The 25,489-nt window shown below is 30.7% G+C and overlaps 3 protein-coding genes and 1 long non-coding RNA gene across 19 annotated transcripts; 2 read left to right on the top strand and 2 right to left on the bottom strand.

The window, feature by feature from the left end:
• Positions 1-1,185: 1,185 nt before the first annotated feature.
• On the bottom strand, positions 1,186-3,496 carry LOC121113810 (uncharacterized). Its single transcript, XM_040707675.2, has 2 exons — positions 1,847-3,496; positions 1,186-1,780 (listed from the first exon to the last, which is right to left on the bottom strand). Exons 1-2 carry the CDS (start codon positions 2,580-2,582, stop codon positions 1,512-1,514), a joined length of 1,005 nt encoding a protein of 334 aa, XP_040563609.1. The 5' UTR covers positions 2,583-3,496; the 3' UTR covers positions 1,186-1,511.
• Positions 3,497-15,713: 12,217 nt separating this feature from the next.
• On the bottom strand, positions 15,714-17,653 carry LOC121113813 (uncharacterized). The gene is made up of 2 exons (XR_005863113.2): positions 17,529-17,653; positions 15,714-17,458 (listed from the first exon to the last, which is right to left on the bottom strand). It is a non-coding gene; the product is annotated as an uncharacterized lncRNA (long non-coding RNA).
• Positions 16,517-18,362, top strand: LOC121113812 (hexokinase HKDC1). Its single transcript, XM_040707677.2, has 2 exons — positions 16,517-17,614; positions 17,732-18,362. The coding sequence occupies exons 1-2, from the start codon at positions 16,579-16,581 to the stop codon at positions 18,073-18,075; spliced, it is 1,380 nt and encodes a 459-aa protein (XP_040563611.1). The 5' UTR covers positions 16,517-16,578; the 3' UTR covers positions 18,076-18,362.
• A 277-nt stretch (positions 18,363-18,639) lies between these two features.
• LOC121113814 (uncharacterized) lies at positions 18,640-23,136 on the top strand. 16 transcript variants are annotated; one of them, XM_040707681.2, is made up of 3 exons: positions 19,007-19,167; positions 19,235-20,396; positions 22,921-23,136. In XM_040707681.2, exons 2-3 carry the CDS (start codon positions 19,242-19,244, stop codon positions 22,939-22,941), a joined length of 1,176 nt encoding a protein of 391 aa, XP_040563615.2. In that variant the 5' UTR covers positions 19,007-19,167; positions 19,235-19,241; the 3' UTR covers positions 22,942-23,136. The 16 variants fall into 16 exon arrangements, 7 of the variants coding, with proteins under 7 accessions (XP_040563613.1, XP_040563615.2, XP_040563614.2 ...); XM_040707680.2 differs by having other exon boundaries at positions 22,897-23,136; XM_071886808.1 differs by having other exon boundaries at positions 22,866-23,136.
• The last annotated feature ends 2,353 nt before the right edge of the window (positions 23,137-25,489 follow it).

Genomic DNA, 25,489 nt, shown 5'->3' with positions numbered 1-25,489 from the left:
GGTGAGCTTAAATAGGAAGTTCAATTCGATTTGTGTTTGATTTTTGAACAACTTTTTTGTACATTACGACAATTTCGGAAAATATTCAGAAATATGCCTTTTTTGATAAATCACTTTGGCTCCGGTTCAAGATTTGAATGGGATTTATGTGTTTTGCAATGACACCTGCTTATATAATCTAAAATTGTTATCGTCATACAGTAGTCCAGTTGTTTCAGTTACCTTATTTAGGCACACAGGTATTCAATGTTAAATATTTAATAACATATTGTATTTTTAAGAATGTATAATATAGTTTTTGTTTCTTATTTGGCATAAATTAACTCTGGAAATATATTTGATAATAATATATTAGACACTTGGTATCAAAAAACGAGATTTGAGTAGTAAAAATGAAGAAAAACACTAAAATACACGATACACGAAAAGTATATTTATTTACTTGAGACATCTTTAGGACTAAAACACTCAAAACATGAAGCAAATTTGAGCAATGTTTTGCAGAAATGGTTAAAAGATATGCTTTTATTCTACAAAACTGTATTTCATAAAAATCCTGTATTTCGAATCAACTCGATACTTTAAAAGGAACAACATAAAAAAAATCATTTTTTTCGATATTTTACAGATTTTCAAATCAAAACGCGTCCATGAAGGACTTCTTTTTCTTTTTTTTACGATTAAAGGTTAGTTTCTTGTTAAGGGGAATAAAGTGCAATATGAAAATATCCTCCGATACCAAATTCTGAACTTTTTTTATTATGGTACAGTCTAATATACATGCATGCTTTAAAATACGAGTTGAAATTCGCTTAGGTTAGTAAACTCGTAACTCATTTATCACCCTCTAACTTTTTTAAATTCTAATATTCCATAATTACTAATTCGTATTATTAAGAGAAAATTGAGCCAATAAATGGTATATTCGTATCTCAAAGCACCATTGTATTAGGGAGAACACAACTCGAATATAAATTTCAAAGGAACTTATTTTGATGACACAGAGTTCAATTTATTTAGAAGAAAGGTTTTATAAAGCTCTGAAGTCGCAAATATGGGATTGGTGCACCGTATTTAGGACTAGTATCCCTTATCTAACATCTTTAATTCCCTTAAGAATGTGAAAAATGATGTTTACTAAATATATCTCTCGGGTTCATCCAATAAAAAAATACATGGATTACATCTGTTTAAACTACTAATTATATTCTACAATATTTTATCTTTATAATTTAGTGTAAATATACATATAACGTAATTTTGAGCAAGTAAATGATCCTATTCAAAATAACTTTAATTAGAAATAAAAAATAATAACTTAGAAGTGAAAAATAATTAATTATACAATAATGGCAATCAAATAAAGTTAAAATAAAGAGAGCACGTCATAAAGTTTGCCATTCTATATAGGATAAGTACTAAAATAATTTATAGTAAAATGTTAGATCGTTTGAGGATTATAATATAAAAATGAAGATGTGAAATGGAATTCTAAATTAAATAGAATATCCCTACCAATTAAATTGTTCTTTTCGGAAAAGGACAGGCCCTGGTTTATGATATTTTAATTTATGAGTTTTAAGAGACTGCCGTGTTTTAAATGTTCTTTGACATATGTTACACTTGAAACCACTAGTGATGAAATGTATCGCCTCTATATGTGCTCTAATTGTGTCTCTTCGTGGACTTACATAGCTGCATCGTTTACATCGAAAATTACCATTCATATCTTTATCTACAACAAATTTAGATATCTCAAGATTTAGAGCACGTACGTATTCTGGAATGAAAAAAGAAAATAATGGATTGATATTCATGGATATAGTTAACAGATTGTTCAACCCACCTTCATTGTCATCCAAGGAAGATCTAGCATCTGATACTCCTGGTATCATTAGGAAATTTGAATCTTTCATGGATTCATGATCTTGATAGGTAATGAAATCCTTGTTATCTTCACACTCAAATGAACTGGAAAGGCCTTCATCATGATTAATTATATTAACAGAATCTTCAATAGACTGCATTTCATTGTCGGCAGATTGAATATCCTGGTCGACATCACTTAAAATTTCTATCTCGTTATCTTCAACGAGAGTTTTAGAAGGAATAGATGTTTCTTTTTTCAAGATGATAGACTCTACCCCTGATGAGGAATGAGTAGAGGTTTTTTTATGCTTAGGCAAGGGTGACACAGCATTAATCCGATCCATTTTATCCGGAGTTGAAGCGCATAAACCCTTTATTTTAAGTTCTTGAGCTACCTTAAGGAAATCATCCAGCTCTTCTTGACCAACATGAACCTCTCCCTTATACATAAACGACATAAGAGACTCCAAATGTTTAAAGTTGATTCCGCTGAGGTAGAGGAGAGGATGTTGATGCGACGAAAGAGACATGATGAGCGAACGGAAGAAAGGAGAACAGGATGACAAAATTACTTTGTGGGCCTTGATTTGATTGGAAGCAGTGGCGAGAGTGATGTCGAATAGCTCTTCATCATGGCGGAGTTGCGAGAATCCGTTTTTAAAATTCAATTCAAAATCATCCCACCGAAGGCAGAGCCGCTCTTCTGATCCCATTTTATTCAATAATAAAGGTCTAGATAATATTCATACAAATTTTCTAGATTAACACTTGTTAGTTGTTACTTATTATTGTTGTAATCACTGTCAAAGGCTTCTAGAACTGAGAGTTTATGACAGAATAGAATCAAGGACTACATAAAAACTTAAAACAAAACTCGAATGTATTGTTTATTTACTGTTCTTTAAATTTGACGTCACAAACACTCTTACGTCATGGAATTCAAATCAATACTTATGCATTAGTGATACGCCGGTTGGTTTTACAGAGCCTGCGGATCCTATATATTTTGAATTCTGTAATCAACCCTTACATTTAAATAAATTTTTACTATTATAGAAAATTTGAGGAAGTAGTGATTTCATTATGTATTACTCTACATACTTATTGAATACTAACTTACATTTTCTCTTGTTTTTCTAGCCTGATGTAACGTTTTTAAATAGAACCTTCTATACCCCAATAATTTAAATAACACCTTGTCACAGAAATGGTAAAACCTGCCACTCTTAACCGTTACTTTGCAATGTTAGTTCCCATTGAGGAAATTCCTGTGTACAATAGGTATGTTTATAAAATGAAAACGAAAATCAACATGGTAACCCTGACAATTTGAAGAATTTTTTTCATCAGAAAAAGAATAATGCTCATGGCTTTTTGTTAAATCAGCAACAATCAGCTGTGATAAGGGAGAAGGAAATAAACAAGGGCATTTGGCAGAATTACTCCGATGTCGATCCCCAATTACAATCTTAGTCCAACAAGGCCTTTCAACTATAGCCCCTCAGCAAATCCTTAGGGTTACGCTCCGTCTTTTATGAGCATACACAAATGTTCAATCAGGTTTTGAATATAAATTGTATCTATAAAGGAAAGGATGTTCACTACTCGGGAATTGAAAAATAATGACAACTGCTTAGGAAATGAAAATTCATTCTTCAGATAATCAATTCCACAAATACGGGCCAAATAAAATATTACTGGATTTAGATCACTGTTCATCACATTAAATTTAAGGTTATCTGTTTTATGTTTGAAAATATGTGTGGATTAGAAGTTTGAGAGAGGTGGATTTTTGGAATAGAATATTTTTACTTATTAAAAAAGTATTACATTTAAAGTAATAAAATAACTTCAACTACTATGTGAAAAACAAGCTGATTTTTGTTGGAACTGCATGTTGAAAATACATAAACTTGACCAAAACCGCGTATCACTAGTATATCCCAGCACTAGTCAGTCTCTTCATGTCCTCGTTACTTGCTGTATTGTATCACGCAACTTTTCTTCCGAAAATAAACAGAAAAATACACAAAATCAGTTGATAGTTGGCCAATTCTTCCCAACTATTAACTTATTGTCCAATAATTGTAGGAATTGTTCACAACTTAAAAAGAGGTAATTCCCATTTAACCAATCAACGTTCAGAAAAATTGATTAAGAGAAAAGAAGCAAAAACATCAACAACTGACAACAAACACCCAATTTAACACTCATCAAAACTTGATCGTAGATGTACGACGCTAGTATCGTGGCAAAACTCAATAGGATTTTAAACGATAATTAATAGTTATGACCGAAAACATTATTTTTCACATTTCAGAAATATGAAAAATTCAAGCCAATGCAAAGTTTTCATTGCAAAAAAAATGATGCAACTAAGTAAGCAACATAGTGTATTAAAATTTGAGTTTTTGTAAGGTTTTGATTGTATAGATGGCGCACAAGTGGCTATTCTTGTACATCAAACAGTTCCTATAGTGTTTTCATATGTCAAAATTCAGAAATGCCTTCTCTTACATCACCATAAGACATTAATACAGTAGACATAGTTAATGTCTTCTATTTTATGTCATAGCGTAACTTTACATTTGTAATCCTACAAAGTTATTTTACTCCAAAGCAGTTGGAAAGAAGGAGTACAAATTAAAACACAATTGTTATATACTTTACTAAATATATATCTTCGATACGTCGTAAACTTCAAATCTTAATACCGGCTTGTGACGAATAAAATAATATCGTATCAATTATAAATTAACTATTTCCTTATAGGAACATTATAAAACCGATGAAAAGCTCGTGCTTCCTCACACCAAAAACTTTGTATAATAACTTCCACAACTGGACTATCATTAGTTCTTTTTAAAGCTACAACAGCCCTTCTCAAGCTCTGAGCTTTAAAAACCAACATTAACACCCGTCATTTGCATGATCTTTTAACCATTTATTAGCAGTCTTGAATAGCAAAGGGGTGAAAATTTATCTTTTAATTTTAGTCTTATTTACATATTTAATGATATGACTGACTTGATTCAGTCTCTCGTCTGAGAAAAACTTGCTAAATTAATTCCGCTTCTAATATGACATGAACTTGAATTTTTCTAGATCCAAAAAGGGGAGAAAAATAAAAATCACTGTCTATTCTATATCTCAAGCATAATAAAGGCAAAGAACGAGTTCTAGCTATACTTGCCAAAGCTATTAAAGTGAGGGTCTCTTTTACCATTATTTCATATTATGAAACTATCCAGACACCCTGAATCTCTATATTTATTAAGGATCATTTTAACATTCTACGTATCTTGATATTTAAGTAACGAAGGATTTAAATTGAATTAACCTTACAAGAATCAGGCCAACAACTTATCTGATGATAATTGATTCTTTACTAAAGCCGTGTTTCTTGTTGCAAGGGTGCTATTGGAAGACATGGGGTGTGATGCTGAGTAATTAATTACCACATTCCCTGACACGTTAAGGAAGATAAACCCTCTCCTATATAAAACTTATAAGAAATTTCAAACCCCCCGATGTGTAAGTCCTCTTTGTTGAGGAACGAATATCAGAAAAAATTATATTAATTGCCTTTGAATCGAAACCTTTATTTAATAAAGGCCCCTCTAAATCAACCATGCTATCAAAATCCCTAACTCTACGAGGCTCTGAGTGTCTAGGGACGACAGAATTCTCCTCGCTGCTCCCAATCATAGTGACTCTCCTTCTTCTTCCAACTGATGGAGTACGCATCTAAGGCCTCTGCCTGATCGTCTCTCATCGAAGATACATTATTTGACTTTGCGTGGAAATCTCTTGACAAGAAGAAATCCACCTCGGGTTGGAGCAAACGGGTGGTTATTTGGTTGAATACTTCTTCCTTCAATCCGAACTCCCGAGTATGAAGAGACTCCCTCGATAAAAAGTCCGCTTGTATGTTCTCTTTTGAAAGGAATCCAGACAAAATCTGCCCCAATTCCTCTTTTCATCAAACGCTTCCATGTTCTCACAGCGATTTCGATTAGACGTTTCACCTTGACATCACCCTTCTTTAAAAATAATAGTTGTATTATTCACATGTACTAATATCTGTGAGTGATATGAAATCGAAATAACGCTTTCTCTAAAGATCACATTCCGAGCTCTTTAATATGGAGATTTCGATCATTCCCTGTCCATCGAGCCTGTTCAAAGGAGCCATATAATAATGAAATATCTGATAAGGAAACATCCATAAAAACTTCCAGCGTTGGGTTAAATTTCTTCTCACTGGTGTACAGGATATTCATAGTTCTTCCCACCATAATATATCTTTGTTGCTCTCGGAGGAGATTTGAATTTCTGGATTGAAAGGGTCATCAAAATTTCCCTTTTATTAATTTCCTCAGAGATAGTTTCTCGAAGCTCATCTCTCTTTTCTTAGCCAACTCCAGGTATCTTAACGTTTAGGATATTCCACATAGTTCCGACAAACTCTGAAAATTCGGCTGTGTCTTTAAACTCCGGTACTGTTGTCTTCTTTAGAGTAGTACTTAAGTGCTCCAATTGATGATTTGTGAAACACAGCATGCTGTTGTAGTTCATTGAACTGTTGAGTCCTACATGACGTGGACGCAGCTTGAGTTGGCCTTGACGGTGCTTTAGGAGTTGAGAAGTCATGGACCCATGATGCACGCGTATTTGAATTCATGTTTGCGCGTGCCCGGTCCTGCTTAAAGGAGTCCTTGGTATGTATAACAGCGAGGCTAAACACGAGGAGAGCGAGGCATATCTTAAGTTGTGACCTTAGATATGAAATCACTTATTTTAAAAGCTTAGTAAAATTTCTCGAAGCTGATATCAGACCAAGACATAAAACGTTAAATTGGTAAATATTGTTTCTCCATCGAAATTTGAAAAAACGACAATGGTCAGGACAAAATCTTACAAAAATGATATGTATCAAACAGATCTAAAGAGCATAAAACACAAAATAAGGGATTCGTTGTTTATCCAAAATCTTAATGAATCAACTGATTCTAATTTTAATTTAGAATAAACTTACTCAAGGTGTTGAGATTTCTTTTTACTCTCCATCGAGAGTTATCCTTCTTAGTAACAGCGAATATTCCGAAAATGAAGAAAGGAGACCAATCACTTTCAGTAACTATCTCAAAAGCTCCAAAAAACAACATTTCTGCAACTTCGTTATCTATTGTTTGTTTAGTCTCAGAGCATAAAAGAAGATTGCCTCACACATAGGAACAAGAAGGTTCTTTAGATAAAAATTGTGGTTTATAACCATATTCAAAATATTAAATATAGATTTACTTTTAATTAAAATTGAACAATTATGTAAACATAGTCCTAGCTTCTGTGAGTAGCTGGAAAAAGTTATCAGAAAAGAAGTTAAACCCCAAGTTTGAAAGTATTTGAATTGCTTTATCTAAAGTCTCAAAATCAAAAATATACCTCAATGAGGAATAACTCAAGGAGGTGTACTTCTGTATCCTTCTCTTAGAGGCATTTCATTACCTCTTGGAGGTCCCATAAAATTATCAGGCGGAGTGTTGACCTTAAGGAAGGGTTAGGGGTCGAAGGCCTGTTAACCATTGTCTACCCAAAAAGTATCTTGCGATAACCTGAACCCCTCCATATCGCATTAGACAAAGCTCGGTCATTTCGAACATTGTCCAACATCTTCTTGATTGATGAAGGGCCAAATATAAGATGGCTTGGAGCCAAGTCTTTCGATTCCTCCTCCAGGATTGATGTTTTAAGGGGCTTTTTAAGAGAAGATACTAACATTAGCCTTCTAGCGTCCTTAATGAGATTTTCCATTCTTTTTCAAGCATTGCACCAAGTAAAAAACATACCCTTCCACAAAAGTGAAGGGTTCCAAGAGGGAAACATGGAAATTCTCCCATTCCTTTAATAAGATAGCCATGGCTTCAAAAAAAAAAAAAAAAAAAAAAGGGTTCCTTCCTTGCTTACTGCTTTGTACACAAGATTGGCAGAGGTAGGGATCGCAGTTAACTTTCTAGAAATCTCCCTGGTCTCTTCATAGGGCCCCATAATGGATTTAGAAAACAATCTGAAATTCTTGTATATGTTAGTTAATAGTGATAATTGTAGCACTACCTCTAGACGCTTAATTGCAGATATAGTCAATTTTCAAATACTGAGCTTTTTGATTTTTTTTTTGATGAAGCTATTCTGGAATGGACATTCAAAGAAAGGAGGGAATATTGTCTTTTTAGAAATTGGAATTATGTTAAAGCATCAAAAGAAGAATTTCAAGTTTTTATTGGAATTTTAATTGTGTGTGGATATAATGATTTACCTCTTAAAAGGCTTTATTGGTCCAAGGACCCTGACGTTCAAAATGAAGCCCTAAGCAACGCTATGCGTAGGTATAAATTTGAAAAATAATGAGAAGCATGTATTTCAATTCTCCTGAAAATTCAAATAAGAAAGATAAATACCATAAATTGCGGCCTCTTATCAAGCATCTTCAAGAAAAATTCTACGAACATTTCATTCCTGAAAAAATGATATCTCATGGTAAGGCTATGGCGGAATATTTTGGAAAACATAGTTGCAAGCAGTCTATACGCAACAACCCCATTCGCTTTGGGTACAAAATTTGGTGCAAAACACAGTTCTCGGATATTTAATTGCATTTGATCCTTACCAAGGAAAATCTCACACTGGAGATGAGGATCTTGAAAATAAATTAGGCAAATGTGCTGCAACCGTTCTTCAACTTTTGAATACCTATACAGATGATAAAAAATACCTTATCATCTCTTCACCGATAATCTTTTTACAACAATTGCCTTATTGGAAGAGCTTAAGAAACGAGGATATGAAGGAACTGGTACAATTAGATCAAACAGAATTGACAAAAAATGGCCAATATCCTCTCCAAAATTATTTGTAACTGAAGAAGGAGGACATTCGGAATGTACCAGAGGAACAACGAAAGATTTTAAAGTGAAAATTAGTAGTTAGAAAGATAACGCTATCGTAACTATTTCTTCAACTGTTTTTGGCCAGCATCCTACCGGTAAAGTGAATAAATGGTCAAAACAGCAAAATTAATTTATCGAAATTGACGTGTCATCTGTAATCAAAGAGTATAACAAGTCAATGGGAGGAACAAATAGAATGGATCAAAATATTAATTGTTATAGAATTGGAGTTAGAGGAAAGAAATTGTGGTGGAGTTTGTTCACTTGGATAATAGACGCCTCCATTCAAAATGCGTGGATAATAGGAAGGAAAACGGGATCAAAAGAAGGACAATTAGAATTTCGTATATCTGTTGCAATGAGTTACTTAAGAAGAAACCAATGTAATGCAAAAAGATATGGGAGAAAATCTACATCCGTACCAGGAGAAAATGATTTTAGATTTGACAATTTTGGCCATCTTGTTCAAGAAAGTAGTCGGAGAAGGTGTCAGGTACAATTTTGTAAAAAAAACCAATTCGAACAGAATTTTCAAAATGTAATGTGGGCCTCTGTATAAAATGTTTTCTTACATTTCATCGAAAATAAATATTTATTGTACCACTGTGACTAAAAAGAATAAATGTATGAAGAATAAATTTTTTATCTTAATATGCCTAGTGTGATCGGTTGAACCCGGCATGGTTCTGCAAAACCAGTTCAAAAAATTAAAAGGATATAATAAAAATTTCACCGATTTCTGAAATATTTCAAGTTACCTTGGGTTAATTGAATATTAGTTAGTAAAATGAACAAGTTAACCCATTGATAATAATTTTAGTTAATAAGTCCATTTTCAAGCTTAGATAGTGTATTCATGTTATGATCATTGATCAAATATCCTCGTTTCAAATACTCTATCATTAGAAGAATCATGATTTTAAAGAAGTTCCTCTCACGTGAGCTCCCAAAAATTTGGGAGTCCTTTGGAGTAAAATATAATCTACATGGTAATTATTAAGAAAAACATGTCATTTATATCAATATAAATACATAATTAATAAGTGCCAATAACTATAATTCAGCATGTGAACATAAAAAAAAAAAAAAAAAAAGTAACTATGAATTAGAGTCTCTTAAAACGTTTTCTAAAACTTGTTTATATTGATCCGGGATTCAATCTAGAGATATTACCTTTATAGTTCTTACTCAGGAGGAAGTAAATAGTATCACATAAAGCTCTATCAAAATTATGGATTTGGATTTAGAGAACCTTCTGATTGGGTCATCATCGACGTTTAGAGAAAAAGTGCCATTATTTGAAGTTTATGAACACTTGAGATTGCTTCAAAGAAATAATTATGGGATGGAAGAAGAGATCAGAAAGTTGGCCGAAACTAAAAATTTCCTAACTCAGTTATTGAGTGGAGATATTATTGAAGATCAAATGGAAACGGACGAAGACAAAGATACAACGAATTCGTCTGGAGTTTTTTCAGGATCTATGAGGTGATATGAATTAAAGAGGGACTACAATTCAGAACAGTATGTATAATAATTAATATCAAATAATATGTAGTTTTACTTTTCTAATATATTCACACAATAAAATAGTCTTTATTAGCAAAGGTGTGAACTAAGGGTTAATTGGAACTATAAATATGAGGATTTAAGATTGCCTAACAAAAAATGAAGTACTATTTAAAGAAATAATTTTCTATTTTATTCTAAAAACCTAGGAATAAGCCTTTCAAAAGCAGATTTGATACTATTTACTCCCTAGTAGATCAGTAATTCTCGAACTGTACCCCCATAAAAAATTGACAGATGTGTTGCAATATGTATTTATCTTTGGTATATTGTATGTAGAAGTTAAAATTTGTTTGTCATATGACATCATTTTTAACTATAACAACATTCTTTTTAAATACCAACTACTAAAAGATGATATCATTTCATTTTGAATGTATTATCCTTGGACTATCTAATGTGTCATATATTAAATATAGTTCTAATCAATATTGAATTTTATCTAGTAAAGTCAAAAATTACTCCCGTCACATAGCGACCATTAAATGGAATTCCAATAAGAAATGTAAAAACTTCATAGTCATTTTTTTCGGTGGCAACTTTTTCAATCTAAATTTACAAATTTCAAGTTATACAATATATATATATTATGTTGTGTTCAAGTTGAGATTTTGTACAAGTTGCAACCTAAAAGTGGGATGAAAAATTTTAAATGAAGAATTTAGAGTACTTGGGAAAAGGATAATGCAATAATTAAATACTCTGTGGATGATCAATATATTAATAGTGTAATTTTTGACTATTTTTAATACAAATTACTAAAATATAAGTATTCTGTGGCACATTATAAATTTCAAATGCCCACAGTTATATTACTACTTAATACATAATAAACATGTTATTTTAATAGATCAAAATGAAATGATAGTATCAATTAATAGTTGGTTATTGGAATGCCCTATATTGTAATTAAATAATGCATCTTAAGATATAAAAAAACTGCAACTTGTACAGTTTTTTGTAACTTGTACCGACATCACAAATTATCAAAACTTTTGTTAAATGGGGATACCTAAGGTTTTATTTAATGAGCCTCGGAATACTTTTTTTTTTTGAGAAACATTGCTTCAGAGCATTAGTCATTAACCCTTTTATTGGGAATTTATACTGTCGATTGTTTGATCGTCCAGATTTAGCTCTTTTTTTATGTATGATAATTTAAGACAATAGTTTAAACTCCAACAATATACAATCGTATATTTATCAAGCTGAAGTATTAATAAAAATTAGCAAAATTAGAACATTGACAAAAATAATGTGAAGGCTCCGATTTTTTTTGTGAACAAGCTTTTCAGTATCTGATAGTCGATATAATATTAAAGAGTACGCAATGCTGATTTGACTGTATTTTTTTTAGTGTTTTTGACTTAACGGCTAGTATATATGACATGGTTTCAGATTCGACCCCGGTTTCACTGCCAAAAGTGTGAAAAAATATTTAGGGTAGAAAATAAACATTGAGAATTGTTTAATAAGTTTTTAATAGTGTAAACATGTCTGTAGATTATGATTTTTTAAATTGTAATCCTGTATTTTGTGTCGTTTAGCTAATAAGTTTGAATTTGTGACCAACTTTCCCCAAAAATGACAGTTTTTGCGTGACAAAATTTTTGGAATCCCAATTTTGTAGACCTATATAATCTACAATGTACATTAAAATAACCATTATTGATGTTCAAATAATAGATAATGGTCAGGACTTAAAGATAAAAGTATTTGTATAGTTGTTTCTTCCATAACTTTTGTGTTTGACCGTTTAAAAAATATATCTTGAGTGATAATCAAATTCGAAAATTCACACTTTTTGATAAATTCCTGCGTTTAGGTAGCCATATCTACAAATAAGAAAGGACTACAGGGTTAAATATATATCCTTTCATTTGAAATTTAATAACCTTTAAATTGATACCTAATTTCCACTATTTTTTGTACCGGAACATTAAAAAAAAAATATTACGCCTACTCCCTAATTTTATTTAAGTGTGAACAAAATACCGTCTGTCATTAAAATGGATGTTACATAAAAACGTTTGGAGCTATATACTTCAAAATTTAATTGTTTGTACCTGAAATAATATACTTTAGGCTGATGCGTTTAATTTTCTCCTACCAGCTGTAATATCTCAGATTTTATTTTATTTTTACGATTGACGCATTTAAAATTTTATGAAAAATTTTGCATTACGAGAGGCCGCAACAAAACTACGGAATGAGTGATATTCTTGAAAAGTTAATCGATTATGCCCAGGATATAATTCTGTATGAAAATGATACCTAATTTGAGTCAAACTACATGATGCTTCTTAATTATTTTTTTTACAAAGCAAACAGAAACTCAATTTTTGAGTAAAATATTCATATTTGGGAACGCGTGATATTGCGCAATCATATGACCAGCAGCTGCTTGATATTGACTAAATCAAGGTTTAATTTGTCACAAAATAACTAAAGATTCTCGAAACATAAACTTATTGATTCACTTGTAGAGCTTGAAAATGCTGAAGATATATTTTTATATTCGTCAAATTAGACATACCTTTACAAAAATGAGTATATCTAAAAAATCATTATATATTTTGTATTTCTGACTTTAAATTTGAAATTTCATAAAATTTTGATTTAGAAAACATGTATTACTTATAAGAATTCGATACTTGATATATCCCAATTTTTGCAGTGAAACCAGGGTCGAATCTCAAACCATGTCATATGCAGACCCAAATTCGGTAAGATACGTTGTAGAGAAGCGAACAATTAATTGAGGTGTATTGCTACTGAGAAGTGAGTAGTATCATTGTATGCAAATGTCTTCTCGAATTGAATCTTTTGTGAACGAATCATAAACTATTAGCTCCTACAACTCTTCTTGGAGGCCTTCAAGTCTACATAATACCCCCAGCACAGTGATTGATTCTTTGTTAATTGTATTAAAATGTTTTGAGAATTCTGTTTGTAGGTCAATTGCTTAGGATTTGATAAAGAAAGTAGTTTAAAATTCTTTAAATTCTTGGAATAGTTATATATGTATGTATATTATTTATGGAATATTTTTAACCCATATTTACCCCTTAATATAACCAAATTTTCCCCTGTTTTAAAGGATAATAAATTATGTACATCTTCAGAGTTTAAAACATTAATTTTTCCACACTTAAACACTGTTATTATTGTCTGTAAAATATGTACCTATATTTGAAGATTTAAATTTCATTAATTATAATTATTTTCCTACTATAATACCTTTAAATATCGTTTGCTTTTTTATAACGTGTTTACATTATACACGTTTAGGTCCTTTGATGAAGATGAAGAAGAGAGTAAAACAAGGATCGTAACTCGAAAGCGATCGCTTGAACTTAAACTGGATCTCGTGAAACCCTTTCGATTCTACATATGTCTTCTATGTCCTAATGGCTATTATGATAAGCATAACCTCAGAAAACACTATTATGATAAGCATAGCATGGTTTTCCCACGAAGCACATCCTTTCTATCGCCAAATTTCTCCCTCGAGTATTATGGTAGAGAATACTTTTGCTGGAAATTTTTCTCTAAGAGACAAAATTCAATTAGTTCTTCTTCCAATAATGATGATGATGCCCCATTGAATTTTGATGAATTAAAATTTACTTGTAATTTCTGTACTAGAAAGTTTATGTTTGCAGTAGAACGGGATATTCATCTACTTTGTTGCTCTCTGCAACACAAATGCTAGATTAAGTTCCTACATATTCTTATTTTTGAGCTTTAAAGTGCCTTGTTATGCATTTTTTTATATTTTATATGGAAATAATCGTTTTATATTTTTTATATATTTAATTAAGTGTTAATTGAATATTGTCTAATTTTGTTATCCTCTGAATTAAAGTATTTATTTATTTTTATTCTAAAGTATTTTTGTTTACTGTAGAGCACCTTCACGTGAGGTCACAATGAATAAATAGTACCAGTATAACTAGTGAGGAAAATTCGGTGTATTTTTTAGCTCGCCCGCTTTTTTTTGAATTGGTAAAAAGAAGAATGAATTTTCTTTTTTAAACTGTTGTCATTATTATTTAACTCCTCAGAAGTTAACTTCATTTTCTACTACATTCAAAACCTGATTGAAAATTCATGTGTGCTCATAAAGATTGAGGGTAATATTGAGAGTTGTCTTGGGAGTTATAAGTTTAAGTCCTTATTGAACTCACAGTATAATTAAAGATGAGATCGGAGTAATTCTTGCCAATGTTCTTGTTAATTGTAGCTGATTTAATGAAACACCATGGCAGCTAAGCTGCTCTCTTCCAAAATATTCTTCAAATTGTAAGGGTTACCCAATTGAGTTTCGGTTTCATTATTTTTAACATCCCCAACATACACACGATTTTCATCATTAAATATAAAAGCAAAAACAGACCCGTTTAATCAATGTTGCAAACATTCCTTTAAACGGGTCTAAGTAGAATTTTTCAAAGTACACAGCAATACCTCACTTACTCTTAGTCAGTATTCTGAACGTTGATTGGTTAAATTTGATTCAAAGGTTGTGAAATACAATTTATTTTTGTAAATAACTAGTAGTTATTAACTACTCATTTTGGGCCTTTTTTCTTTTATAATGAAAGGTAGTAACAAAACAATAAAAATTACGTCGTTATATAGAAACTCTTTATAAAATATTCTATATATGTTCCAACATGCAACTTTCAATACTTATTGTCCCAATGTAAATTTGCTTCGAAATAGTTTATACTAAGAGTATTGTTATGATGATCCAAATTTGATCAAGATATTGTTACTAGTTTAATAGAAATGGATAAATACTTCATACCCTTTTCATGACAATTAGCTCAATTCATGTCACTCACATTTATCATTTGATACATTTGTACAATTAATAATAATAATAAAAAACAATAATAATTGTATATCTCATTACTCTCTGTTACACATAAACATATTATTCTGGTTTTTATTATCGAACTTATTTGAAGAACATAAAAATATATAGATGTATTGAATATGTATAAAATAAAAATCTCTTTTTAACCTAATTTAACCTCTTGCTAACAAACTACCACTTAAAAAAGGTTGTATTTATCCTAAAAATACACTTGATGTACGAATGAAAATTTTACAGAGCATTTTATTATCAACTGCCAATTTTTCTCTTACTAATTACCCTCGTAGTTAACTTTATTGAATTATCACGCAGCCTATCATCCAAAAAGAAACGGAAAAGAGGCCTGAAATCATTTGATAGTTATCCAAATAAGTCAATCACACCAAATTCTATTCATCTCTTAAATTCTTCCGTACTGTCATTGTCATATTATTTCTCCACAATTTGTTAAATGAATTACATAAATATATTTCATAATATTAAAATGATGCATAGTATTTTATTCGATACTGTAGTTGTTCAATACTTAGATGTTCTCTCCTCAAGAATAAAATAATAATGATAACAGCTTTGAAAAAATAATAACTACGAATATGGTGGAACCATTGAGATAGAAATACAAAGAATTGACAATATGCACAAATGATGAAGCAAAGTTTCAAATCAAATATTTTATTTGACTACAGTAATAATTCATAATATGTTTTTTTAAATGCTCCTTTAGTTTGTCAGACGGAGTTACACTGTATAGTTTAAATTTTTTAAACAATATTATACATAGCAACCCTCTTGCTTGATCTAACATTATTTTTCAATTTTCCTTGTCAATTTTGCTTACACTTGACATAATATTTATATTATTGAAGACTTTTTGATATATTTGGTTAAAAAAGGACATTTGACATATTAATATATGTAATTATATATTTTAATTCAAACTAAAATGATACTATGAAAAATAAGTATTGTTCATATGATATATAGGTAAATTAATGAGCGTTCTTTTGTAAAATATTAGCCCAAATTGGGAGAATTGATTAAAATACCACCTGGCATTGATATAAAATTAGAACTACGACAAAATACTACCTTTGCATAATTGTACGAAGTTAATATTAATTGACCAAGATGAATTTCTCTTAAAAATAAAGTTTTCTATCACAGCAGGTTGCGTGGTTGGAGCTAGTGTTCTTCCGATGGAGATCTCTTCATAGTTTATTTAATTTGACGTGTAATAAATAATTTTCAGTTGTTGATGAAAATAAGTCTTCACCTTACAAGAGTCGGCTTATTCATTGTTTCATTATCATGGATTCTCCAAATTTGATATTGTCTAACAAAAGTCGAGCTAAAGAAATTAAGAACAGTTTAACAAAATTTGTGCTTAGTGAAGAACAAGTCAATAAAGTTCGCTCTGTATTTCATGAGAAGCTTGAACTTGGTATGAAACATGGATTAGACAAATCCTGCATTCAAATGGAAAATACCTTTGTACCAGAGTTGCTTAGTGGGAAAGAAGAGGGATTGTATATGGCTATGGATTTAGGATCATCTAATTTCAGAATTATTCTTATTGAAATGAAGGAAGGGCGCATCGTGAGAGAGGATATCGAACCCTATTCCATTCCAGAAGAAAAAAGATATGGGAAGGGAGAAGCACTCTTTGAATTCCTGGCAGAATGTTGCTCCAACTTTATTCAGGATCATATACCTCAATTTGAAGGAGAACTTCCTCTTGGTTTCTCTTTTAGTTTCCCCATGAGACAGAATTCTCTCGATTCTGGGGTCCTGGTTACATGGACATCAAGGTTTAATTGCTCTGAAAGTGTCGGACGGGATGCAGTTCAGATGTTAAGAGATGCATTAAAAAAATTTCCTAAAACAATTAATGTATCTGTTATTGCTATTTTAAATGATACAACAGGAACCCTTGTCCGTGGTGCATATGATGATCCTAATACAGCCATTGGATTAATTATAGGAACTGGATCAAATGGTGCTTATTTCGAGAAAGGGGAAAATGTTATTCGTTGGTCTAAGGGTAGTAAAACGAAGCATGTTATTATGGATCCAGAATGGGGAGCCTTTGGAGATGACGGATGTATAGACTTTATAAAGACAGAAATTGACGCGGAAGTTGATGCAACGTCTTTAATTCCAAAGAGCTTCACCTACGAAAAATATTATTCTGGAAATTTTATTGGAAATGTATTTCGTCTTATTTTACTTAATTTATGTGAAAAAGGCTTCATTTTTACCTCTAGTAGTGCCGTGGACGTCTTGAAAAATTCTTGTTTAGAGGCTAAGGACATTTCCACTATTTTAGGGGATCAAAGTATCGAAGGTATGTCACCCTACTAAAAAAAATAAAAATAATCAAGAGTACCTTATCAATATTTGTTTAAAGATAATTTTAGTGATGGCTTGATATAATACATATTTTCTTATGATGTTTGTCTAGGCAAAGAAATATTAGTTCGAGTTGGACTTTTCAATGAATCCTCATTCAAAGAAGACTTTGCAATCATGCAATATGTTGCAGAAATTCTCAGTGAAAGAGCTGCTCTTTTAGTTTGTATTCCCTGTGCGGAATTCTTACTCAGAATGGATAGAGCTTCAACGACCATTGCAGTGACTGGTTCCTTATACAAATATCATCCGAAGTTAAAATCATACATGGAAAAGTATTTGATTAGATTCGCTCCGAAACATCCTTTTAAATTTATGTTAAGTGAAGATGGAAGTGGAAAAGGTGCTGGACTCATTGCTGCGATTGCTCATAGATTGAATAAAACCTTATCATAAATCGTTTAGGGAAAATAACAGTAATATCATGGATTAATTCCTTTTATATTATTTGATAATCTTATTAATTTGTTTATTTGTCATCTATTTAACATTTTATACTAATAAAACACGTAGATCGTGCAGTTAATAAATAGTAAATGATTCATGAAGAGGTAATAATATTATATGTATTATAATCTATGGAACTATCCTCTTGATTGGACGTATCAAAAAACATTGTTTAATATTTACAAATATCTGTATTTGGCTCGTTATACTTGTAATAAAAATTGAATCATACAAAATGGTGGATTTATTTATAGTACTACAAGAAGCCAGGAAAATCATTTCAGACAGTTATTATTTAAAAAAACCCAATATCAGCATAGCTAGGTCATATAATCAAATAAGATACTATTGTTTTTCTCGTTACAGAAATAGCTGTAATAATAAGAAATTGAAGGAGGGGTTTAAATATTATATAAATATTTATAGATGAAAATAATATGATCATGGAGGAAGGCCCAGTTTTTTTGTAGTTGCTACCTGAACATATGTTTTTATTTTCCAAAGCTGTTATCATTATTACTCTTCAATAGAGAACATAGTAGTATAAAGCAATGACAAGTACGTCAAAAACGAAAAGTGCCCCATAGGATTTGTTGTGGAGTGTAGGTCCTGGTTGAACTCGGAGTAGAATTGAGGATCAACCTTTGGTTAATTCCTACCTATATCTTTGTCAGATAAGGAGGGGGATTTGAGTTTATTTTCTTCATCTTAGACCTGCTTGGAGCTAATTTTACAAAACGGTATAATAGCTATGCGGCTCTTTTCCCAATAAACATTCTTCAAATTGTCAGGGTGACCACGTTCATTTTTGTTTTCTTTTTTTTAAGTATACTGGCAGATCATATTATTTTCAACATTGATAAATAATAATATTATTATGTAGTCAGTATAAAAAAGAAAGAAAAGAGATACTTTCGAATGTGACGTCATAAGGAGAAGGGCAGCGCTTCTCCCTGCAGTACCATATTTAACATTATTATTTATTCGCAATTTAATAACAAACAATTATCCTTTATTAGTTTGAGGAACCCTGTTCAAGCGGTATTTTCATCCTTAAGCTTAAAGATTCTTATTTCTAACTTATGCATCCTTTTAATAATCATTGCAGTGCAACGATGTCAGGACGGTGCGAGGTAGCCGGATGTTTGGGACTTAAAGGAACTCGACTTTTTACTTTCCCGGATGAGCCAAAGAGGAGAGAGCTCTGGCAATCCTTTTGCAAGAGGGGAGAAGACATAAAAAGGATACAAGATCCTAGGATTTGCCTAAGACATTTTTCCGACTCTGCCTTTCAAAAGGTAAAAAGAAAGAGTCGATTCTCATGTCTGAATAAGGATGCAGTTCCGTCCCTTTTTTTCGGTCGTGATGATACTACAGTAGATGATGAATCAGACTCTGAAAGGGAGTCCCGAGAAGAGGATGATAATGTTAACGGTGGAGAATTATCCTCTCAAGCCTCTCTTGATACCACTCTTGGAGAATCATCGTCCTTTCTCACCTCTTTAGAATCCTCAGGATCGGAAAAAAATATTAATAGTAGTAGTAGCGATTCGAGTACTAGTTGTTCCAGCTCTGATGAAACTACATCTAGGGAACAGCTTCAGATTGATAATATAAGTATCAATAATTGCACTAGTACCTGTCCGGATCAAACTGCATCTAGAGAAGATCTTCCGATTAATAATACTAGCATATATACTCATACTAGTACATGTCTGGATGAAACTGCATCAATGGAAGATCTCCAGATTAACCCTACTAGTATCAATATTCATAACATTACTTGTACTAGTCCAGATCAAACTACATCAAGAGAAGATCGTCAGATTAATAATACTAGTATATATAATCATACCAGTACTTGTCTGGATGAAACTGCATCAATGGAAGATCTTCAGATTAACTCTACTAGTATCAATACTCATACAATTAGTAGTACTTTTTCGGATCAAACTGCATCAAAACAAGATCTTCCTATTAATAATACTAGTATCTATACTCATACTAGTACCACTTTGGAGGAAACTACATGTGGGGAAGATGGTACGATGGAAAACAATATAGAAATGCTTAGTGTCGAAGCAGAAGAAAAAGAAACAGGAGACGACATAGTAGTAGCGACAGAAACTCAATGTGATAATAATGTGGAGAAGAATGAGATTCAAGTCGTTGTCTCAAAGGACGTTGGAGCAAATCAAGTTAATGTATCTGGATCGTTCCTTCTCATGATGAAACATCAGGAAAAGGAAAACATGCGCTTCATTCATGAGGTGAACATGCTTATAAAAAATAAATGGCTTGTGAGAGAGCAAATCCGTGTGATTCGGTCTCAACAACGTGCTTATACCAAGTTCCCTCCTTCTCAAACCCTTTGATGAAAATAATTTACATGATTATTTTATGAACACTCAAATGAGATGAAAATAATTTACATGATTATTTTATGAACACTCAAATGATTTTAGAATAATATTAGATAGTTTGTAATTTCTTGACGAGATTAACGGTTTTTGTGTTAGTCACATCTTATACATGTATTGTTTGTTCCTTAATTTGTTTTAAAGCTATTTTTTTTGTTATGTTCTATTTCTGTGATTCCTACTGATAATTATTTTTAGCGATGAACCAAGTAATTATATCAAAATATATTGATGTAATTTTAGCAAGATATTGTTTAATCCCTTTGTTTGTGACAAAAAAATCAAAAATCCATATTTTTTCACAAAAAATTAAATACTTTGGAAAAACATTTAAAAAATCCATAGCTATTCATAGAATTTTTTTTTTGGAAAAAAAATTTGTAAAATTATATTAATTTCAAATATTAAATTTTTGGGAAAAGAATTTCAAATATTTATTTTTTTCCAAAAAAATTCATAAATTCATAGCTATTCACAAAATATTATTTTTTTTTTTTTTTTGAGAAAAACTTAATATTTGAAATTTCAAATATTAAATTTTTGGGAAAAGAATTTCAAATATTAAATTTTTGGTAAAATAATTTCAAATATTAAATTTTTGGTAAAGGAATTTCAAATATTAATTTTTTGGTATAAGAATTTCAAATATTAATTTTTTTCCAAAAAAAATTCATAAGTTCATAGCTATTCACAAAATATTATTTTTTTTGGAGAAATCTTAATATTTGTAATTTCAAATATTATAATTTTTGAAAAAAATTTCAAAAATCCATAGCAATTCATAGAAATTTATTTTCTTTTTTGGAAAAAAAATTTGTAAAATTATATTAATTTCAAATATTAAATTTTTGGGAAAAGAATTTCAAATATTAATTTTTTTCCAAAAAAATTTCGTAAATTCATAGCTATTCACAAAATATTATTTTTTTTGGAGAAAACTTAATATTTGTAATTTCAAATATTATAATTTTTGAAAAAAATTTCAAAAATCCATAGCTATTCATAGAAATTTATTTTCTTTTTTGGAAAAAAAATTTGTAAAATTATATTAATTTCAAATATTAAATTTTTGGTAAAAGAATTTCAAATATTAATTTTTTTCCAAAAAAATTTCGTAAATTCGTAGCTATTCACAAAATATTATTTCTTTTGGAGAAAACTTAATATCTAAATCTTAATACTAAAATCCAGAGCTTTTAACAAAAAATTTAGTTGATTGGAAAAAAATTCAAGAATTAAATTTCAAATATTAATTTTTTTGAAAATTTCGCCTTAAAATTTTTTTATCCTGCTCAAAAAAAATTCTATTAGAAAGCAATAATTGGAGGAAGGCTACAGTCTCTTCAGCCCACCAACTGCGGACGCCCCTGCTCCTATAATATGCTTCTTTGAATCTTTTTTTTTTTTGTGTTCGTATGAAATGTTTTTTATATCATTTTTATGTATTGTACATGGACTTTTGACAACTCTTATAAAAAAAAGTATTAGAAAAGGAGTTTCAAGGATCACCAGTTGCTCATCTTTATTTTTGTGTACTTATCTTATGATATCTTTCCAATTCAGAAATAGTTAATATTATGAAATTGACTAGGCAAACAAAGTTGATATAAATTTGAATAATGTATATATTTTATATAAACAAATGTTTCTCTGGAAACAGTGTTCCTCTTTAAGGATTTATAAATTGTGTATAAATTTATAAAAGTGAAGTGTTGTTGTGTATTGATGTTGAATTCGGATTCAAAACATCTTAAGGGGTGTAATCACTAATACTAATTAGTATATTGATGGTTCTGTTGTCTATCTATATAGTGAATTTGTTACGAATATATTATTTTAAAATCTGCTTTTCCACACTGACAATCCCCCGCCTCTATATTAAGGGCGTCCGTAAGGGGTGGGCTAGAGGGAGTTTTAGCACCCAATCCAAATGAAGGAATTTTTGCTTTTTACAGGAAAATTTAATATTTTAAATTTATTAAGTTTTCAAATTATTTCCAAAAATTTTAGTTTTATGTGAATAGGTATGAATTTTTGATATTTTTCTCCAAAAAATAAAATATTTGAAATTTAATTTTTCAAATTTTTTCCGAAAATTTTTATTTTTCAAACTTTTTCCCGAAAATGTAATATTTGAATTTTTTTCCAAAAAAATTAATTTTTGTGAACAGCTATGAATTTTTTAAATTAAAAAAAAAATCCATGCAACATCAATCATTATGATGATGCCCTTTTTGAGTTCATATTATTATGTAGAATCATCTGCCTTAAACCGTAAAATAGTTTAAATGAAAATATATTGTGTATATTTTAAAAAAGCTAACCGGAATTTTTTTACATGATCATCAAGACTAGCTGTTTTAACCACTCTTAGCCTCCACCGTCAAAAGGGTAAACAAAAATTTGAAAATAAACATATTATGGTACTACGTCTTCTGTATTTTTCTTGTTGTCAACTGTTAATTATTTTTAGAGAATAGTTATTATTTATTATATACATACATAAAATTGATAATATTACCAATGTCTGAGTATGACACGATTTCTAAACGGAGGCCTTGTTTGAAAATAAATGAATATAAAAATCCAATGTAATTAATGTTGGATCGTTTTTTTTCTCCCCTTTAGGTAGTTTTTTTTTATCGTCCAAACTTTTTTACCAATCAACGGTCCTAAAGACCAATTCAATCCTATCTTTCTTGGACTGAATAATATCAAAACAAAAAAAAATAATTTGCTATAGCTAGAATGTATAATAATATGTTCAAGCCACACACCTCATACTTTAAACTTTAGGTATCTCGTCTCTTTAAAACAGGTTTGATAAAACTTCAACAACTGAAATGACCTAGTTAGTAAATATGTCATTTTAACTATTATAGTTACCATAAAAGACCGTTAAGAATCGGTCATAGGACTTAAAGAACTTATAAGGACCAAATTAATAGGACTGCAGCCTTTTTAGAGTTTTATATTAATCCACCACTATATATAATACTTCTTTGAGTTCATAATAGGTAGAATCAGCTGCTTTAAATCATACAAGAGTCAACTTAAGAAAACAGCCGAAAGAAAATTAATACGCATCTTTGTTTATTTATAAAAGCAAGCCGTGAGTAGCCAATGAGTATATTAATACCTGGAGTGGAACAAGGCTCAGTCACTCAACATCATGTAGGGGGAAGTGTATTTTTCCTACTTAAAATCCAGACGGCAGAAGCATAGAATGGTCACTCCAGGCAAGGGAGGTAGGGTTAAATAGTTCTCAATTCTGATTGGTTTAAAATTAGAAGCTGCTACATGATCCTCCAGCTAGGCACGCAGCCATTGGGTGGGAGGGGAAGTGAAGAAGTGAGTCTCCCCCAAGTGCAAAGAGAACAATAAGGGTGACTACGTTAGGGACATAGTCTTCCTAGTTTTTAGATTGAATTGTTAATTTTTCCTGGAGTCATTTAGCAAAAGCTAAGTGAATTTGTACTGTATTTGGGCGTGAACAAACTAAATTTATAAATATATGTATATCTCGCAAGGTGGTATGGCAGCCTGTAGCTTGTTGTTTAAAAAATGGTGCATGCTCAGAATAATTTTGATAGTGCCCTTTATGTGATAAACATACGTACATGCTATTTTTTATTAAATAATAATATCATTCAGGGAGTTGTATTCTTTTGCCATAAGACGGCGCACCTCTCTGTCGCTTCGTTAACCGAGTAATATAAGTGAACAATGCTCACGCCCCATTATCACCCTCTTTTCAATTAATCAGCATCAGAGAATCAAGTTAAAGTCCAGAATGGGCCGGTTCCATATCAAAAGCGCACAACCGTACCGATACGGAACCTAAATATGATACGGTTATGGAACCATCTGAAAATAATGTTTGGGATACACAGTAGTGACTAAAGTGAAATGAAGTCCGTATCAAATCTACAAATATTGCATTTATCCATCAATTTGTACCTCTTTATATCTGTATTAGTTTTATCTCTAGAAAACTCCAATAATAAAAAGTAATGATTGGTCAAAAATTGTTTAGAGCTTCAGTATATATAAATAGGAATGTAATATATAAAAAAATATATTTTCTTAGGGGGGATGGCTTTATTGAAATTGGGCAATTGGGGGTAAAAAGGTTAAGATCAACTGTTCTAGTGCAAATATTTCTATAAAGTTTATAGAATGAACAATCTCTGAGAATTTAACATGGACCTTAATAAGGAAGTAAAATCGGATTTCATTTAATCCCATTTCATATTATAACAACATTAGGTCTACATATGTAAGTATATAGCGTGGGTATTAAGGCGTTAATTAAATGACGTAATTTAAAAAAAAACCCAAAAAAACACTCTTTAATAGCTCCAAATAGTTTGTTAATCATACTTTTGTTTAGTTATCCAAATACTCTTTTTCCACTCGTTCTTAAATGTAGACATCCAATGGTACATAGATGCAGAAATTGATGTTACTCTAAGAATAGGTTAATGAGTCCCTTAAAATGATATGGTTTGGTCTGAAAATTTTAGTATAGTTTATATCAGAGGTTCCTAAACTTAGCCCATAGACCACTTGTCGAATTTTGGTTTTTTATAGAGCCCCTATTGAATTTTCATAAATTTATTGTTTTTAATACTTCTCAGAAATTATTCTTTCTTGTCATGCAGTATCAAGGATTTATGTGCTTCAAAATTTCAAAAATATTACTTCGAGAAATTGAGCAACTGTAATCTATGAATTAGCTACAATTATTTCATGCCAAATTGCATCTACACAAACTTAAGAATGTCTTCTTTTTATAACAATGCCCACCAACAGATATAATTATGTACATCTGAAGTAGTTAACTGTAATGATGTTTTGATTTAAACTTGATCACATGTCAAATAAATCTAAGTGATGAAATTTTTTATAATAGCAATGACATTTTTGTGCGATTTGTTGTT

This window comes from Lepeophtheirus salmonis, chromosome 2 (assembly GCF_016086655.4).
Source record: "Lepeophtheirus salmonis chromosome 2, UVic_Lsal_1.4, whole genome shotgun sequence".
NCBI lineage: Eukaryota > Metazoa > Arthropoda > Copepoda > Siphonostomatoida > Caligidae > Lepeophtheirus > Lepeophtheirus salmonis.
This window is presented reverse-complemented; position numbering and strand designations above follow the sequence as displayed.